A 20,912-nucleotide genomic window follows, 5' to 3' on the forward strand; every position below is an offset into this window, starting at 1 on the left:
AAGGTATTCTTCCCAACAATTGTACAAATTAAGTAAAACAAAATAAAATACAAAGTATAAAGATGTCGAAATTCTGTAAATATAAATAACTGATAAAGGAAATTTATAAAATCATTTAAATAAAATTTAATGTATAAACCACATTCACTGTAAAAGTCCAATGTTTTTTTCAAGTAGTAGGTCTTTATACGGTTTCTTCAAGCAGTTCACATCGCAATAAGTGTGACTAACAAGATGGAAGGTAACACACTCAAAATTTACCAAATTTTACATGTACCACCCATCAACACATATACCCCATAGAAATTCACTAATCAAGTAAACTATTTTTAGTATACCTATCTCATGCTTACACCCTGCACTAACCCTAACATAACCTCACATGATCCAACCAGGTGTGGTAACAATCACATGACAATGCACCATTCTCTGCATACAATAAAGACATAGTACAATAAGCATTAAGTTTATTTAATTTTTTTCCAAACGTTTTATTAACTTAGAAATGTTGAGAATATGTCAACCTTACTCTCACCAAAATAATATTAATCTAATCAGTACTTGGTTTTGTGGGGCTTCAAGTGGCCGAGTGGTCTAAAGCGCTCACCGTTCCAGATCACTGCCATCTCACCTCTGTCTGCGTGGGTTCGAGTCCAAGGCTCGGCTAGCGTGGGTACGTGGGAAAGCCTGCCAGTAGCTTCTCGTGGGTCGGTGGTTCTTCCCTGGGTTTTCCAGGGTTCTTCCTCCACCAGTTATACTGGCCACCATGTATAGCCTATCTTGTGCTGAAAAATGGCGTTAAACCCTAAAACAACAACAACTTAGTTTTGTTACGTTTGTGTGATGAATAGAATGGTTGCCAACAGTTACTTATTTTCACACTAGAATAACAGTTGTGAAGGATATCAGTATGTATATTATTAAAACACAGGAAATTAAAAAAAATTGTGAAACAAATAGCACTACAGATGTTCATACATTCCCTTGAAACAATTATTGCAATTCATTCAAAAGGTGTCACTAGAATAAACTTCCTGGCACCCACTTCTTCATGTTGTTCTTACTTCTGTTGTTCTGTGTGAAATAAATGAACTTTTAAAAAACATAATCACACAATTATTAGAAATTATACCTCTATAAATTTAAAAATAAGCTCATTTTGAAATATGAGCTCCAGAGAGGCAATAAGCTCAGACAGTCTGATGCAGGATAACCTCATTAATATGTATGTGTACATGTTACTCGTTATAAAATTTGCCAGAGATCTTGATGATATAAGCACATATTCCAGCTTTAGTCAAAATGAGATCATCAGATCAAAACTTTGGCATCCAGAGTGGTAACAAGAATAGCCAATTACGTTTAACATTATCTCATTAATATGCATAGATTTTCACAAAAAACAATATTCCAAAATTGATCAAAATCAAATCAAAAGCATGGACTCCAGAGTGGTATCAAACAAATGTTGAGAAACACATAGTGATACCAGAAGCTCCTTTGGCCTTGTGGCTAGGGGAATTAACAAAACCAGATGTAACAAAATGCAAGATAAGAGATTTGTTCGAACAGGTTTTCTGATGGTATTACTTATCAAATTCAGGGGGAAATAAGTGACTTGGATAACACATTAGCAATATGATTAATACCTTGCCATTCTGATTTGTTTTCACAGTGGTTCCAGTGTCCACCTGCCAAGACCTCTAAAGATATGAGGATTGTAATGAAGAAATAAATGTATAGATTAATTTTTCTGCATGATGTTACGAAAAAAGCTCGAGTCCTGCACTTGAAAATAGACTCTGATCTACTTTTTGTGGTAGAATCCCATAACATCAACAAGTCTGTGTAAGGACCCTTCCTGGTCAGCCACCCCTCTAAAACGTACACCTGCCAGTAAATATCTGCATAAACATCAATTTTATCCTTCAGGAGCTGACACATATTTGTAATTGGTTTACAGATTTAAAATGCCCAAATATTCGCTGATTTCTAAATTTCATCTCACTGAATTTTATTCCAACATAGTACCTAACTTTAATTCACACGAAGTAAGTAATCCAATTATCTCTACTACTTTGTGTTCCTTAGATTTCAGGTTCTGTCACATTGATACTTGCTGGCAAGTATTGCCACTGATCATTTTCAAGATGACAGAAGTAAACTGCTGAGAAGCACAGTACTGTTTAGTTCAAGTCAACTTGATATGCAATCATCATAAATTGATATGTTAACTCACTAACCCCTGGTGCCTCATTTTACATGTCTGAAGGTAGTACCCTACTTTCGAACTCTGTAATGTCAAGATCATTTCAGAAACACTAAAGTGGGTATCATTTTAGAAAGGTAGACAGATGTGGATCTACAATGATACCAAATAATCTGGACTTTGTACTTGCACTATAAAAAACCCAGTGGGAAAACAAAATGTTTGCGACCCGACTTTTTCCACAAAAAATTAGCCTGTTGTCGGAATTTGATTTTGTGTCTGGATTTTAGACTCATTTGCCTCGGATTTAAGTCAGGCCGGTCTGAACTGCACACAGACAGGTGAACCTTTGCAAAAAGTATGATAAGATGGGCTTTTGGAATTAAAAGTGATCTGGATATGAAAATGATATGTTAAGAAAAGAAAAACAAGAAATCCCTACTTTTACCCTTTCTGCGTGCGAGCAAAATAGGCAATGAAAAACAATGTTTCTAATACAACTAGGCATTAGGTTAACCGAATATCTCTTGGAAGTTGATGTATTAGGATGTATTCAGAAATAGGCCCAAAAATGTTTTCATATTGGAATTTCAGGAGAGAATGACAAAAAACTCCAGGGGTTAACGAGTTAACTGTGGCGGCTTCTGTTTGATTACATAATGTATTAAAAGGGTACCAGACTAAAACCAGTCTATCACATGAGGAATGAAAAAGAGGGCGAGTTGTATGAACATGGCTGAGAAAGCTGATGTCATAAAGAATCAAAAACACATCATTAATTCATTAATTACTGATCTGGCAGCAGTGGGAAATGAATGGAGAGACAATTACAGTGATAGCTGGATGTTTCTAATCTGATATCACTATAATATTTTGTATTAAAATGGTTCAAATCATGACTGGTGATTATTTATATTTTTCTAAATAACAATAAGCAAATTTTAATTGCGCAGATTCCATAACATCTCAGTGATTTATAAATGAAAATATTAAATATTTAAAAATTAGTTACATCTTTCTTATGTAATTATCACTCACATCTGTGTGATTCACTTCTAGACAGACCCCACCCCTTATAACAGCAACATGATGCTGCAGATGGGGTGGCCCTATAAGATGGTGACTGCTGTATGATATCATTATATGCTCCTGATAAATATTTTGAAACATTTCATATTTTGTAGTTTTTATGTTTTTAATCTATACCAATATGGAAACACTACACTTCAGAGCCAGAAATGTGAGAAAAATAATCCTTCATTCATAATGCATCTCTGTTAGATACTATTAGGAAAATTCCACATATGGCATTGATCTGAATTTTACGCCAGACACTTGGAATAACCTCATATCTGACCAAAATGTTCTGACCCTCCTACCCAAATATCCCTATCATATAATTCACTGCAAGAGAAGGATATGATTATTAGATCTCTATTATATCATTAAAATGAAATTCATCAGATGACCATCAGATGACCACCAGGTTATTAAATTTAGTCATTTCTTATCTTTCTGATACCGAATAATGTAATAGCATGTTCAAATCACACATCATGAACAATACTGTCATGATGTCATACAAAACAACAGCATAATGTTCAAGCATCCAAATATACTTGTCATTCCATTACACTATATTATGATAATAATCAATACAATTATTATTTTTTGATCACATGATAGAAGCATTTTGTAAATGTGCTCCTTTGAAATGAAATCTTCAAAACTTGCTGAATAATTTATATCTCTTTGCTTGTAAAGGACTGCAAAAGATTCAGGTTATTTAACTTGTTTAGCAAATTTAAATTAGCTCTACTGATGGATCTCATATATGTATATGTGTATATGTACAAGCCTTTTTTTTCCATTTCTTACATATTTTTTTACAGAAAATAAATGACGTATTATTCAGTTTGAAAAAAAATGGATTGAAGAATTTAATACCAATGAAAAGTCAAGATCCAGAACAGAAAGATGAAATTTAGTCATTTTTCTTCTTCAACCCTACCAAATGAATGAAGAACATTGTGAGTTCTCATGACGAAAATTTCCTACAAGCAAGTCAACACATGACAAAAAAATCTATACATTCCTAAAAGCTTGGCATCAACTACCTTCAGGCTGTGTACATTATCACAGATCACCTGCCTGCACGTACTAATTAGCAGTATTGCCATGCAATATCCCTGGAATCCAGGTTTCAGAATCAATATTAATTATTGCAATCCCATCGACTACATTGTACAAAGTAATTTGAAGATGAAAGCTCTCCACATCTTCTCTTGCAGTTATGATGATACTACTGCCTAATTGAAGGATCAAAGTCATGACTATAGCAATAGCTATTCTTTGCCAATTAACGCTTGTTTTCGTGATTCCATCTAAATGTACATATCTCTCAGGAACCAATGAAGAAATTGAAACATTCTGCTCAAGTTTCTTTCTCAATAGCAATCTTGAAAACAGAAAAAAAATTAAAATAGAGTACAAATTCAAAGAAGATAAACATAATCATGGGACATCTTTAATCAGAATTAATTATAGCTAGTCTCTAATGATGCTGACATTCCGAAGAAGAAATTTTTTGCAGAACTTAAAATTTTTAAAAAATTTGTGAGCAATCTATGAAGCTATTCTGAAACATGTTTAAAAAGATCACAGATACATGATAAGAGACCTGGAAAAAATGTTGACCTAAAGGAGTCAACCAGTCTACAAAGACACACACACACACACACACACACACACAAAAAAGACACATGGGGCATCTTAAATTTATCTTCACTGACAGGTATAATTTTATATATGGAGGTTCAAAAATATCACCGATACAAGAAAGGGGATTAGAAATATTCAGTGTTTCCCCTAGGGGTGCAAGAATGAGCGTCAAAAATCTCCTTGGTGTCAAAACTGGTGGTCAGACTGAGTAAAAAACAAACTCTGGTATCAAAACTGGGGGTCAAATAAAACATGGGGGTCTCTGAAGCACAAATGAGGGTAAAGGGAAACATTGAATATTATCCTTAAGGAGCAGCTGTCCTTATTATGGAGGTGTCTACCAGGGTAGATTTCACTGTAATCAGGTGGAAGAATCAAGATATCTTACACACTAAAAAGAACTCGCCCACATCTCCACATTGAGTGTATCTACACAGAGTGTTGAATCAAAAAGTATAAAAAAACAATCAGATACAACCCAATAATTTAAAAAAATGTGAAATGTTATATTAGCATGAAAATCTAAATGAGGTCATATACATACACATATCAAATTTGATTACTTTATCTCAAAAAGTCTTCTCAACATGGGAAGAGTATAATGAAGACATAATGGTACAGGGTTGAAAATGTTATTTTCATGCATTTAGTCGATTTTCTTACTTTCTTTTTAATCAGCATGACTCTAGCAATTTAGTGTATTCTAGAAGAGACACTGTGTAAATATATACTGTACATCTGGTACAAAGTTAAACTTCACATACATAATGAAATATTTTCTATCATCATCATGCAAATAAGCTCGAGGTAGGCAGGATATATTTTGTAGGAAATGTTTGTATTGTATGCATATAGATGATCTGATAAACTTTTGATGCAAATATTAAAAAAATCTAATTTTCTTAACTATTATTTACTTTTTCAATTCCAATTATTTTTAATAATATTTAAATGGCCTAATTAAATTTCCAAGTCATTTTATCAATTTTTCAATTATTGCACATTTTGGACCTTTTCTTGGTCTTGGACTCTCTTGATATCTAACCCTTTTCTGCACTACCTTGGACACAAGATGCTGAAAAACATTTGTAGCAAAACCAGATTAAATTGGATATTTTGACAGCATGAGCAAGTCCTAAGACATTATTAGGCCATCATGAGTTTAACCCATTTTTCAACTGTTTAAACACATTTTTTTTAATGTTAGACTTTTTGTTTTTAAAAAAAATGTATTAGCATGATTAAGCATAAAATGTAGTAATTTTTCAAATTCATAAAAAAAATTTTCTAATTTTCATACATTTTACAACTGTTTGGACTTACGCTTTACACCAGGGAAGAGGAGGCATGTGTTATTTACAAACACATAGTTAGCCTTTTGCTCTCTATCAAGATTGAGATTTGTTCAAACATACTCAGGACAGTACTCCCTCTCTATAATGATATTCATCTTGGAACACACTAAGGTCAGTACTCACTTTCTATAATGCTGTTCAGGTTACAATGGAATTAGGACAGTACTATTCTCTATAATGCTATTAATCTTGGAACACACTCAGGACAGTACTCCCTCTTTATATTAACCCTTTACCTAAATCAAGCGTCTTTGGACACCTCTACTCCATTCGCATGGAAGCGCCTTTTGACGCCTCCTCAAGATTCACATGGAAGCGCCTTTTGATGCCTGCTGTAAACATCAGCCATTCTGAGCTAATTTTCATAGCGCCACCTTCGGGGAAAACTTCCCTATTAGATACTACATTCATTTCTGCGAATGACAATTACGTCAGATCACGTGGTCACTATTTATGCACTGGTTGATATCTGTTATTTAAAGTAACTGGGTCGTAATCTCCCCTCTCCAAAATGGCGGCCGCGGATTTCATTCAGTATGTATGAAGTTTTCACAATTAGAATCGAAACCACGAAAGATTTAATAACTTAGGTAAAGGCTCTGATATTGATGTAGGCAGCAATTAATTTTTATAAATTATCAAATTCAGATGACTTAGTGATGTAGACGTACACGAAAACCTTGTACATTTCGAGTATCGGAAATGGCAGCTACGGTTGGTCACGCGGCCTCACTGACATGACGGTGAACGAGTTCTCTCTCGATTTTAAAGCATATAAAAAATTCTTCCGTGAAAAATAATTACACAGCTACAACAATCGGACTTTACTCTTAAATTTTTCCACATATTATATGTGTACCAAAAATGTAAAATGGTTAAAACTGCTGTTAAACGTAACATACAATACATTGCTTAACAGTTCACAGGCAGGATTTCATTCAGTACTTAAGAAGTTTTCATGATTAGAATCACAACTATGAAAGAGTCAATAACTTAGGTAACGGCTCTGATATTTATGTAGGTAGCAATTAGTTTTTATTGATTATCAAATTCAGATGACTTAGTGATGTAGACGCAGACGAAAAACATGTAAATTTCAAGTATGGGAAATGGCAGCTACGATTGATCATGCGGCCTCATTGACATGACGGTGAACAAGTTCTCTTTTGATTTTAAAGCACATAAAAAATTCTTCCATGAAAAATAATTAAACAGATATAACAATCGGACTTTACTCTTATATTTTTCCACATATAATAGATGTGTACCAAAAATGTAAACTGGTTAAAACTGCTGTTAAACTTAACATACACTACATTGCTTAACAGTTCACAGGCAAACCTATGCATATGCTTTCGACTAGGTAACAGGTGTTCTATTTACAGCATGCTGCACTTTGTCACTATGCTCTATGAGGTAAAGGGTTAATGTTCATATTGGAACATACTCAAGACAGTACTCCCTCTCAATAATGCTGTTCAGTTTTGAAAACAAACAGAACAGTACTCCCTTTCTATAATGCTCTTCAGGTTAGAACACAACGGGAACAGTACTCCCTCTCTATAATGCTGTTCAAGTTAGAACACAATTTGGACAGTATTCCCTTTCTATAATGCTGTTCAATTTAAAAAACAAACTGGACAGTATTCCCTTTCAACAATGCTGTTCAGATTAAAACACTCAGGACATTACACCCTGATCATAATGCTGTTCATCTTCGAACACACTCAGGACAGTGTTCCCTCTCTATAACACTGTTCACGAAGCCACATCAGTAGACTGCCTTACAGATCATGTCACCTTAATTTGAGTTATTTTATAGACAATGTTACTATTAAAAATGTAAATGGTATCACTCACCATTCTTGCCTTATATAAAGGACCACCTTAAAGTAAGAAAGTACTACATATAGTGGCCCTGTTCACTTGTAATACTGGTCACTATGTATGACTGCCAAAAACGGGGAAATAAGAAAATTGTGCATGATACAGTCTCTTTGCACTCCCTTAACTGACCATACAATGTGTTTTTCTTCAAATGTTTTATCTCCAGATAATCATGACCCCACTTGATTTTTTCAACAATTGCTAGACATTATTCTCTTAACTTTTATATAGCACTGTTTAAAAATGTTGTAACAATTTGCACTTTTTACTTCACTAGTTCACAAAAAAGGGCTCTGAAGAAATTAGCACACAAGTGTTACTCACTAGACTGAACAGCACGAGGATGGATGCCACACATATCTAATTCTGTGATGTGATTGTAGTGCTGGCCCTAGCCATTGCATCCATTCTCCCACAGAAAGCAAATGGTTTATAATAAAAGACTGGATTATCAGCTGTGTTAACTTCGTGTTTAAAAGTTAGTAACAAAGAACATTTTTAAACCTAAAATTTAAAAATTTCGACATGTACATGCCCAAGTATCTACTCATATTTCAACTTGTACATGCTTGAAACTTTATATATTTCTTCTGAACTTCTCATGTTTTTATTTTTATGGGCAATAAAGGTATTACATATACAAAACAAGATAAAGCCTGACTTAACAAGATGTAATGACACCTAACAAAATACAGCCACACATAACAAGAATTGCTGTTGTTGTTGTTGTTGTGGGGTTTAACGCCATTTTTCAGCACACGATAGGCTATGCATGGCGGCCAGTATTAATGGTGGAGGAAGAACCCGGGAAAACCCCAGAAAGAACCACCGACCCACAAGAAGCTACTGGCAAGCTTTCTCACATACCCACATTGGCCGAATCCTAGACTCAAACCCACGCAGACAGAGGTGAGATGGCAGTGATCCATAACGGAGAGCGCTTTAGACCACTTGGCCACTCGGGGCCCCCATAACAAGATACAACCATGCATAACAAGACAAAATCAAACATTAACATAATGTAATAACATGAAACATTTGTAAATCTTCATAAGGTATATACAAAACTTAGCTTTAGGAGGGTTTGATACGTTGACTGTGTATATAAGAAGACCAATCACACCCCGTTTCCAAATCTCTAACCATAGCAGGAACATGAAAAAGTGCAAAATTCTTTGCTAAGTGCTGAGTAAAGTGCTTTTCTTTCTTCAAAAGTTACCACAAAATTGGGATTTTATGTTGACATTTACATGTACCTAGTGCTTCATCAAAAGGTGAAAATTACAGAGTTGCATGTTTTTCTTGATCACAGTCTGTACCAATCAATGCTCTGGGAATTAAACTGTTACCATGGAAACCACCAATACAGATTTCAGTAAATGCCATAAAACTACTGATCTTACCTAAACAATATTGATTTTCTTTTAAAATCCATACTGGAAACCCATTTCAACCAATCTAAAATTCTTCAGAAAACAATCTTGCATGATCTTAAAATATAAAAACCAAACAATTTATATATCCTATAAACCCATTTATGTGTGTGATGTGATTTGGATTTTTAACATAGCTTTAACAATTTTTCACTCATATCGCTACAAGGTATGCACTGTGGCAGTTTACAGTCATGTCTAGCACTGGGGCATCATGCTGCAGACATGTAGCATGATGTCCCACCCAGTCACATTATCCTGACACCAGGCCGACCAGTCCTAACACTAACCTCTTAATGCTGAACGCCCAGCAAGGCAGCTGCTAGCACCATTTTTGTAAGTCTTTGGTATGACTCGGCCAGGGATCAAACCCAAGACCTCCAACATCCAAGGTGGATGCTCTAACCACTAAGCCACCGGAGCGGTCTAAGCCCATTTACAGCAAAACCCCAACTGAATCAGCATAGGGTCAAGCCTGGAAATCAAACAGCATAGATCCAAGCCTGAAAATCAAACAGCATAGATCCAAGCCTGAAAATCAAACAGTGCAGGTTCAAGCCTGAAAATCAAACAGCATAGATCCAAGCCTGAAAATCAAACAGCATAGATCCAAGCCTGAAAATTAAACAGCATAGATTCAAGCCTGAAAATCAAACAGCACAGATTCAAACAAACGTAAACAGCACAGATCCAAGCCTGAAAATCAAACAGCACAGATTCAAACAAATGTAAACAGCACAGATCCAAGCCTGGAAATCAAACAGCATAGATTCAGGTTGAAAATCAAACAGCACAGATTCAAACGAATATAAACAGCACAGATCCAAGCCTGGAAATCATTTAAGTTCTTGACCTGAGTTCGATCTTAAGATATTTTAAGAGCAATCACAAGTGACATCACATTTTAAAGCTAGTTTCTGACTGGCTGATAGTGGAAACTTAACTGCATACTCAAGCTCAGAATTGTATTATCTCCAGTTCTAATCTCCTGGCAGATTAATGTCTGTGCTGCTTGTCTGAAATCAGAGACAGACAAAACATAATGTAATTTTACAGAGGGTTTATTGTTCTTTTTTGTATAACTTACTACTGCATCAACTGCCATACCAGTGTAATTGTAGTCACCAGTTGGCGTCAACCAATTACAATACAAGTTATTGATAAAGCACACCTCTTCTGTCAATCCTGCCTTTTACTGAGCTCATATTGGTTGGTTTACCAGCACTTTTAACACATAATTGGCTACACCATGTAGCAAAAATGGGAGCTAAGTTCCTCTACCAAAGATAGAGTGAGCCAGCCAACCTAGTAAGGCCTGAATGGATATCAAATTTGATTTCCTTGGATTTTATGAATCCAACTCCCACCTGCTGAGAAACAATAGTTCCCTTTTAAAGAGTAAAAAAAACCAATAAGGTTAATCCAGGATGTGACAGATGGATGGAAACAGAATTCAAAGCGATCGTCACGTCAAGCTACCTTTCAAAACATGCTCAACAGTAAACAACTTGACTAAGAAATGTTAAAATGTTTAATGGAAATTCAATTTTGAATGGAAATTCTACAACTTGAGGATCAAATTTACTTTTAAAGACCCTAATAGACATCTGTGAAGACAACAGGACCGATCCAATCCTTGAATTTAAGTACCATTGTAAATGCCATATTTTTAAGCAATGGTATAAAATTGGTATTCACTCAAATCAGCATGGGTTCTGTGGAGCAGATTATAAAGACTGAATGGCACGAGGAAAGCCAAACATGTATCCTAGCACATCACTTATAAACATCAGGCATACAGTAGTATTGTCCCAAAGTAATACCTATGTATTCTATCTGAAGTAATACCTATGTCTTCCATTCAAAGTAATACATCTGTCTTCCATTCAAAGTCATACCTGTGCCTTCCATTCAAAGTAATAACTGTGTCTTCCATTCAAAGTAATACATGTGCCTTCCATTCAAAGTAATACCTCTTTCTTCCATTCAAAGTAATAACTACGTCTTCCATTCAAAGTAATACCTGTCTTCTATTCAAAGTTATACCTGTCTTCCATTCAAAGTAATACCTCTGTTGTGACATTCAATGTAATACCTATGCCATGCCTGTCAAATGTTCAACAACACACTAACATGAATTCAGCAAAAAACAATGAATAATCTATATGCTAAGTAAAAAGATAAATTGAAAAATCACTACAAAAAATATATGTTCACTCAAACCTCATTCCTATGTTACACTCATGACAATAAATGTCAACAATAATGGAGAAATCTGAAATGAAAAGTAAAGTACCTACCACCTTTTATGGATGTGTCTCAAACTGATGTCACATATGTCATGGGGTTTGTATTGATCTTGTAATCCAGAAAATTATATGACACTCATTCATATTACAAAATGAATGCAAATATTATCTAACTGACTAATAAAAATTTTATTATTGGCACACATAGCTTAATTATTTCCCTTGAAACAAGGAAGTTATCAAGATATCAATGCAGATGGCAAATGAGGAAATTTTCAGTATCATGTGTTTATCACACATCTCTTTATTTCACTACTAGGAATATATATATATATATATATATATATATATATATATATATATATATATATATATATATATATACACATACACTTGATATATAGAGACAGACACAAATATATTTAGTCATTTTTGCTATGAGAAGCTATTTTAAAGGAGGTAACAACAGTCTGAGAAAGTTTGAATAAGGAAAATAATTCAACTGTGCAACATACATTCTTATTTCCCCTGCTCAGTAGTGACATGTACAGCCATATTAGGGTAGGGAGGAACTCCAAGGCAAATCTTCGCAGCTCATGTTCTTTTGATCGGTAAAACTCATATAGTTGATGACAGACTGGATCCAACTCCTGTAAAATTAAGGCATATTTGAGAGAACGCAAAACACACAAGCTTTGGCAATAATTTTTTTCTTCACAAGTCTCTAATACAATTTATTTTGTTTTCTTTATGAAGATAATCAGAACAAATATTCATCATTTTCCAAAGCAAACCCCAAACAGCACTAAGAATGCATGTAATTATGGAAAGTAAGAAATAAAGGTCTTAATGAACTAGTGTTGAAATAATAATGTAATCATGGACTCAAAACCCATTACCACAAAAAGTTCTTGAGAAAGTTATCTAAAATATATACAGTAAAACCTTATTGTATATCTGTAACTATCAGCAATGGCCACATGCTCATAATGGTCAGACTCACTCTGTTACAGCCAATGCCACTCAGTCATATCATAAAGGTCAGACTCACTCTGTTACAGCCAATGCCACTCAGTCATATCATAAAGGTCAAACTCACTGTTACAGCCAATGCCACTCAGTCATATCATAAAGGTTAGATTCACTATGTTACAGCCAATGCCACTCAGTCATATCATAAAGGTCAGACTTACTGTTACAGCCAATGTCATGCAGTTATATCATAAAGGTCAGACTCACTGTTACAGCCAATGCCATGCAGTTATATCATAAAGGTCAGACTCACTCTGTTACAGCCAATGCCACTCAGTCATATTATAAAGGTCAGACTCACTCTGTTACAGCCAATGCCACTCAGTCATATCATAAAGGTCAGACTCACTCTGTTACAGCCAATGCCACTCAGTCATATCATAAAGGTCAGACTCACTCTGTTACAGCCAATGCCACTCACCATAATGGTCTGATACACTCAGTATCACTTTCAATAACAGCCACCCGATCATAAGAATCTGATACACTCACTGTCACTTTCAATAACATCCACCTGATCATAAGAATCTGATACACTCACTGTCACTTTCAATAACAGCCACCCAATCATAAGGGTCTGATACACTCAGTATCACTTTCAATAACAGCCACCCAATCATAAGGGTCTTATACACTCAGTATCACTTTCAATAACAGCCACCTGATCATAAGAATCTGATACACTCACTGTCACTTTCAAAAGAGGCCACCTGATCATAAGAATCTGATTCACTCGCTGTCACTTTCAAAAGGGGCCACCAGCTCATATGTGTCAAATTCACTCAGTCTGCCACTTTCAATAATGACCACCTGCTCATAAGAGTCAAATTCACTCAGACTGTTACTTTTAAAAAAGGCCACCTACTCAAAGGGATCTTATTCACTTAGTATGTTACTTTCAATAACCATCTGGTCATAAGGGCCATATTAACTCAGTCTGTTACTTTCAATAAAGGCCACCTGCTCAAAAGGGTCCATTTTACTCATTCTGTCACTTTAACCCAAGGTAACCAGCTCACAAGGTTAGGATTCACTCATTCTCTTACTTTCAATAAAGGACACCCACTCAAAAGGGACAGCTTCAATTTGTGTCTTTCCCTATCATCCACCTGTTTATAAGAGTCAGATTAACTTTGTTACTTCTATAAGGCCACTTACAAAGATCATATTCACTCAGAAAGTCACATTCAGTAAAGGCCACTGGCTCTCAGTCTGTCACTTTCAATAATGGCCACCTGCTCACATGGGTCAGATTAACTCATTCTGTTGTTGTTGTTGTTGTTGTGGGGTTTAACGCCATTTTTCAGCACGATAGGCTATACATGGCGGCCAGTATTAATGGTGGAGGAAGAACCCGGAAAACCCCGGAAAGAACCACCGACCCACGAGAAGCTACTGGCAGGCTTTCTCACATGCCCACATTGGCTGAATCTTAGACTCGAACCGCCGCAGTCAGAGGTGAGATGGCAGTGATCCGTAACGAAGAGCGCTTTAGACCACTCGGCCACAACTCATTCTGTTACCTTCAATAAAAGCCATATACTCACAAAGATCCTATTCACTCAATCTATTACTTTCAATAAAGATCACCTGCTCAAAATGGTCAGATTCAGTCAGTTAATCACATTCAGTAACAGCCACCTGCTCACAAGGGTCATCTTCACTCAGTATGCCACTCTCAATAATGACCACCTGCTCATAATGGTCAAATTCACTCAGTACTTTACTTTCAATAAAGGCCACCTGCTCATGCAGGTCCAATTCACTGTGTCACTTTCACTCAAGGTCACCTGCTCACAATGGTCACTATCGGTCATTTTAGTGCTATATAAATGTCCTTCATATAGCAGCAACCTTCTCGATGCAGTCAGTAGCCACAATAAATGGTCTAAATTAGTGATCCCTCTCTATAATGCCTCTGATTATAACACAGCCCCAACTGGCCCTGGGGTGGAAGAGTGGTCAAAAGCCACTTGTCTTTTACAGATTAGTGTCCAGATGGTTTGAATCTCAGTTCAGCCAACATGGGCATGTAAGAAAGCTTGCCAGTAGGTCAGTGATTCTTCCTGTGGATTTCACAGGTTCTTCCTCCATCAAATATACTGGTATTTAAACCACCATGTGTAGCCTATCATGACATGAAAAATGGTTTTAAACCCACAAAACCAAACCAAACTCATGCCCCTTTTACAGGACAGGCAAGATTGTGGATACCATTGTTTAAATTTTGTTTTATTATTGTTGCTTTAAGATTTTCTCCTAATATCAGTTCTTGGTTAATAAAAACCAATAGCCCCTCCAGATAATGACATAATCTATACATGTTATGGAAGTCATCCAACAATGCTGTTATAGACGTCAGCCAACCATGATTTTATTATATGGATATAAACAAGTGTTAAATGTATCCTAATTCCCAAAACTTCATTTCTGTCTGAAATAAGTTACCATACATACTCACTTATAATTTAAGTACAACTGCAAACTGCACAGTGCACCAGTCAATCTGAATCTATGCAGTTTGTTGGGAGAAACCAATAGAACAAACAGTGCACCAGTCAATCTGAATCTATGCAGTTTGTTGGGAGAAATCAATAGAACAAACAGTGCACCAGTCAATCTGAATCTATGCAGTTTGTTGGGAGAAACCAATAGAACAAACAGTGCACCAGTCAATCTGAATCTATGCAGTTTGTTGGGAGAAACCAATAGAACAAACAGTGCACCAGTCAATCTGAATCTATGCAGTTTGTTGGGAGAAATCAATAGAACAAACAACATAAAATTTGATCTGCTGTCACATTATGTGATGGCAGATCAGGGCATATCTTGTCCACTGCTGAAATCAATTTATAATGAAATTTAGACAGTATAATTAAATGTCCTTATATCATGCAGCATGCGAAGCTAAATAAAATCTGACTTTGCGCTTTATGCCTTGATGACAACTGACTTTCAATTCAGTGTCATTTCTCACCACCAAAAATAAAGTTATTATTACAACATTTCAATATGTTTTCATCCTAAGAGCTACAAGTCAAATTTCTGATGAGCAGAGAAGATTGCGAAAATTTCTAAATGGATTATAAAATCTAAAGGTTGTGTTTCATTTTTAATATTTTATCTGGCAAGAACACTGCATTGTATTGTACAAGATTTTCAGTTTAATGGTGTTAGTAAATACAAATTTAATCCTTATACACCTAACCTCAAGTTTGAACACCCACACATTTTTTTTCTTGTTTATTGATTCAACTAAATCAGATCACAGATTGGCAAAGATTACCCCGATTCTTAGTATTCAACGATTCAAAGGATTTGTTCATATTTACAATATAATAAGGACAAACTATATATTTGTGTACAAGTCGGGCCCAGCTGCAAACACAGATCCTAATCAGTTGTCCCCTAATGTGATGGCAGGTCAGAGTCTGTTTTGTTTAGATCTACTGAAGTCCTAAAAACTGCAAAGATCCAGATCTGCCAGCATAGTATGCAACATAAGATCTAGGTCAATGAGGTGCAGTTAAATCTGACTTCTAGGAGAGTATGTATGGTACAGCCAACATAATTCATAGCATTTAATATCCTTGTGCTTTTATGTAATATTATGTCATTGTTTGGCTGGGATATCATCCAAAATAAGGCTCCATCTCTTATAATGCAGTACACTATTATGATACTGTTTGAAATACAAGTCTCCTTCCCTTATAAGGCTGTACACTATTATGACACTGTCTGAAATACAAATCTTCTTCCCTTATAAGGCAATACACTATTATGACACTGTCTGAAATACAAGTCTCCTTCCCTTATAAGGCACTACACTGTTATGACACTGTCTAAAATACAAGTCTCCTTCCCTTATATGGCAGTACACTATTATGACACTGTTTGAAATACAAGTCTCCTTCCCTTATAAGGCAATACACTATTATGACACTGTTTGAAATTCAAGTCTCCTTCCCTATAAGGCAGTACACTATTATGACACTCTCTGAAATACAAGTCTCCTTCCCTTGTAGTTGTTGTTGTTGTGGGGTTTAACGCCATTTTTCAGCACATGATAGGCTACGCATGGCGGCCAGAATTAATGGTGGAGGAAGAACCTGAAAAAAACGAAGAAGAACCACCGACCCATGAGAAGCAACTGGCATGCTTTCTCACATACCCACATTGGCCGAATCCTAGACTCGAACCCACGCAGACAGAGGTGAGATGGCAGTGATCCGTAACGGAGAGCGCTTTAGACCACTCAGCCACTCAGGGCCCCTGTTTTCCTTGTATATCGGTATAATATTATGACACTGTTTGAAATACAAGTCTCCTTCCCTTATAAGGCAGTACACTATTATGACAATGTTTGAAATACAAGTCTCCCTTGTTGACGTTTTAAAAAGCCCATATAACTCAATGTTTTAGAGAAATAATTTTTAGTAGAAGTTGGGCAGTTAAAGTGTTATGTTGTGCTGTTTAGAGTTCTTTCAAATTACTTGTTTGGAGTTATTTCTAATCACTTGGATTCAAAAAGGATTAATTCTGCTATTTGTCTGGTAATATTTTGAAGAGTGCTCACACAGGGAAAGACATTGCTTACGAATTCAATTTGAATTTCCAACACCAGAGTGCCATTATTTGTATTTCTACAAGGAACTGTAGATAAGCACAGTACTGACTACATCAGGTTTCGAATTTGAAATTATTAGAACATTTATCACTAGGACTTTTGCAATTTAATTCATGGATTATTCTTAGATTAATTTTGGATTTGATTCTTGAAACTGTAAGTTCTTCTTTTTTTTACATTTTCATAGAATTGTCCAGGAAAATAAATTATTTGTTAAATTTTAAAAAGCTTGTTGTTTTCACTCTTTCTGTGTTGCTCTTTATTCGAGCCTAAACACGTAACACTCTTTCCCATATAAGGCAGTCCACTAATACGACAGTGTTTGGCTTGTATATGATTCATAACATGGCTCCATTATATATAAGGCAGTATGCTTTTATGACTCTTATAAACAGCATAAAAAAGGAGCAGTGTATGTAGAGTTAAAAGTTTTCAGTTTAGATTTTATTTTATTTTATTGGTTTGGTAAAATAAAAAAACAAATACAGATACAGAATCCATTTTTTTTTTAACCTTAGAATTTTAAATACTGCTACAAATATCTCCTGGCAGTCCTTGCTCTTCTTACATTCTGGCTATTCATTTGGGTGACTTTCTTTATAAAGGACACGTGTCTATACAGGCCACTTGGCAAAAGAACAGGTTGACACCATGAACAGATTTGACTATGCTCAATTCAGAGGAGACATAATGCACCTGTTCACACACAGATGCAGCAATGAAGAAATTCTAAAAGTGGCAAGAACAATGATGAAAAATAATGTTAACTCGAATGATACTATAATATCAAAACATTTTTACGGGAGCTGTAGCGGTTCAGATGGTTAAGCAGTGGACCCATAATCTAAGGACAATGGCTACAATGACAACCTAGGCCAGCACAGGTCAACTGCCTTGGTGTATCTTTGTGAAAGGCTCTTAATGTCCATTTCCATGGCATGATATAGCCAATGATGTATTAAAAGTACCAGTAAAAAGAGCAAACAAAACAAACCAAGCACTTACACAAACAAATGGTCTGCATACAAATATAAACAGAAAGGTGAATAGAAATAAAACGCTATATCCTATGTAAAATTGGATAAACTGTTTTGTTTGGGTTTTTTATAGATAAGAAGTACATTTTTAGTGAAACTTTTTAAAACAAACTAACATTTTAAAAATCTGTGACATGAACATTTTGTCATTAATGGACCAAAAGGTATTTTGTTTATAAAGAAAAGAAGCATTTTCCAGATAAAGTAATTTTTTCATTATTGTGAAGTCCATTAGTGCCTTAGAATACATTGCCTTATAGTGTTACTACCTTACAGTGAGACTACCTTATAGTGAGACTGCCTTACTGAGACTAATTCACAGTGAGACTACCTAATAGTGAGACTACCTTACAGTGAGACTACCTACTAGCGAGACTACCTTTCAGTGAGACTACCTCATAGCAAGACTGCCTTACAGTGAGACCACCTTATGAGATTGCGTTACGGTGAGACTACCTTATAGTGAGACTACCTTACAGTGAGACTACCCTTCAGTGAGACTACCTTATAGCAAGACTGTCATATAGCAAGACTGCCTTAGAGTGAGACCACCTTATAATGAGATTGCCTTATAATGAGATTGACTTATAGTGAGACTACCTTGTAGTAAGACTACCTTATAGTAAGACTGCCTTACAATGACACTACCTTATAGTGAGACTGCCTTACAGTGAGACTACCTTACAGTGAGACTATCTTATAGTGAGACTGCCTTACAGTGAGACTACCTTATAGTGAGACTGACTTATAGTGAGACTACCTTGTAGTAAGACTACCTTATAGTAAGACTGCCTTACAATGACACTACCTTATAGTAAGACTGCCGTACATTGAGACTACCTTATAGTGAGACTGCCTTATAGTGAGACTACCTTATAGTGAGACTGCCTTACAGTGAGACTACCTTATAATGAGACTGCCTTATAGTGAGACCATCTTATTGTGATGTACGTGATACATGATTTCACTATCAGTATTAATAAAATGGGATCCATGACAAAAATGGACATTACAATATGGTTCCTGTTACAAGTTGCTTTATAACTGCATCAAAGGCCTTACAGTGAGAAGTGCCGTACAAACACTATCCAACCCAGCAAGAACTGTTTAAAGAAAACAGCAAAAAAGAAGAAATTATATATCCTCATTATACAACTAAGAACATGGCAGACAAGCCAAGAGAACAGATTAGCATACTTTATAGAAATAATGTCTTCAAAGACAAATTATTTCAGCTTCCTTCCTGTCATAATTACACGAAGCATCTTAAATGAATATTAATCTGAGAGAAAAAATCATTTTAGTATCTTCAATTATTTTTGTGTTTGTCATGCTTCATATCTCACTCAAAGTTCAAAATTCACATTAATATTTCAAAAGAAACATTTATATCATCAACTTCCTTATTTTAGTTTAAAATAATGAGAAAAAGAATTGAAAGTCTATCATGAACTCCTGTATTGAAATTAAATCACCTATTTCAAAGGAAATACGAGAAATCTTGATTTTTTTCTCCATAACAAATGTTAAAATAGTTTGATGAAGGATCTAGTTTTTAGCATCCATGTTGATAAAAGGATTAATGCACAAGTCAAAATGGTGCAAATCAAAAAGTGCCTGATGCAGTCATAATACGGAAACACCAGACAAGTCTCCTGTATATATCTACAAGATGTTCAAATGCAGTAGTATGTGTTGAAATGCTAACAATATGACTTAACACTAGATTACCGCTCCAATGGCCTAGTGGTTAGAGTGTTCGCCTCAGATGCTGGAGGACACAGGTTCAAATGCTGACCAATTCATATCAAAGATGTATAAAAATGGCACTAATAGCTGCCTCACTAGGCACTCAGCATTAAGAGGCTAGTGTTAAGACCAGTTGACCTGGTGTCAGGATAATGTTACTAGGTTGGACATCATGCTACATGTCTATGGCATGATGCCACAGTGCTAGTCATCACTATAAACTGTCACTCTGCAAACAACATAGTGATATGACTGAAATTTTTTAAAGCTACATTAAAAATCCAAATCACACACACACACACACTAACACAAGATTAATGCATGGCCAGTTTAAATTCTCATTTTTGTAGATTTAGGGAAGTGGAATGAACAATCATTACAAAAAGATATCAGATTTTGTCTCAATTTGATTCACCAAGACTAATCAAAAGAAATTAGACTGTACCTCATTAACTACCAGCAACCAATTATGGACGATACAATACCAGCCTTATGTAATGAACAAACAAAATTCCTGTCACTAGCTTCTGTTCATATGCATTAATGCATCAAACATTCTTTTTTAGCTGACATTTCAACTTTGGTTTCTAAGAGTGGATAGCTATAATGTATT

The 20,912-nt window shown here is 35.4% G+C and overlaps 1 protein-coding gene across 2 annotated transcripts in view; it reads right to left on the reverse strand.

The window, feature by feature from the left end:
* The window catches only part of LOC149790245 (hyccin-like), a 156,830-nt gene that overhangs the window by 104,280 nt on the left and 31,638 nt on the right, over positions 1–20,912 (reverse strand). For both annotated transcript variants that reach the window (XM_089972270.1, XM_089972271.1), the window contains exon 4: positions 12,370–12,504. In XM_089972270.1, the coding sequence (XP_089828396.1) occupies positions 12,370–12,504 (135 nt within the window). The remainder of the gene's footprint in view (positions 1–12,369; positions 12,505–20,912) is intronic.

The sequence above is a fragment of the Sinohyriopsis cumingii genome, chromosome 10, assembly GCF_028554795.1.
Source record: "Sinohyriopsis cumingii isolate HCF-2022 chromosome 10, ASM2855479v2, whole genome shotgun sequence".
Lineage (NCBI taxonomy): Eukaryota > Metazoa > Mollusca > Bivalvia > Unionida > Unionidae > Sinohyriopsis > Sinohyriopsis cumingii.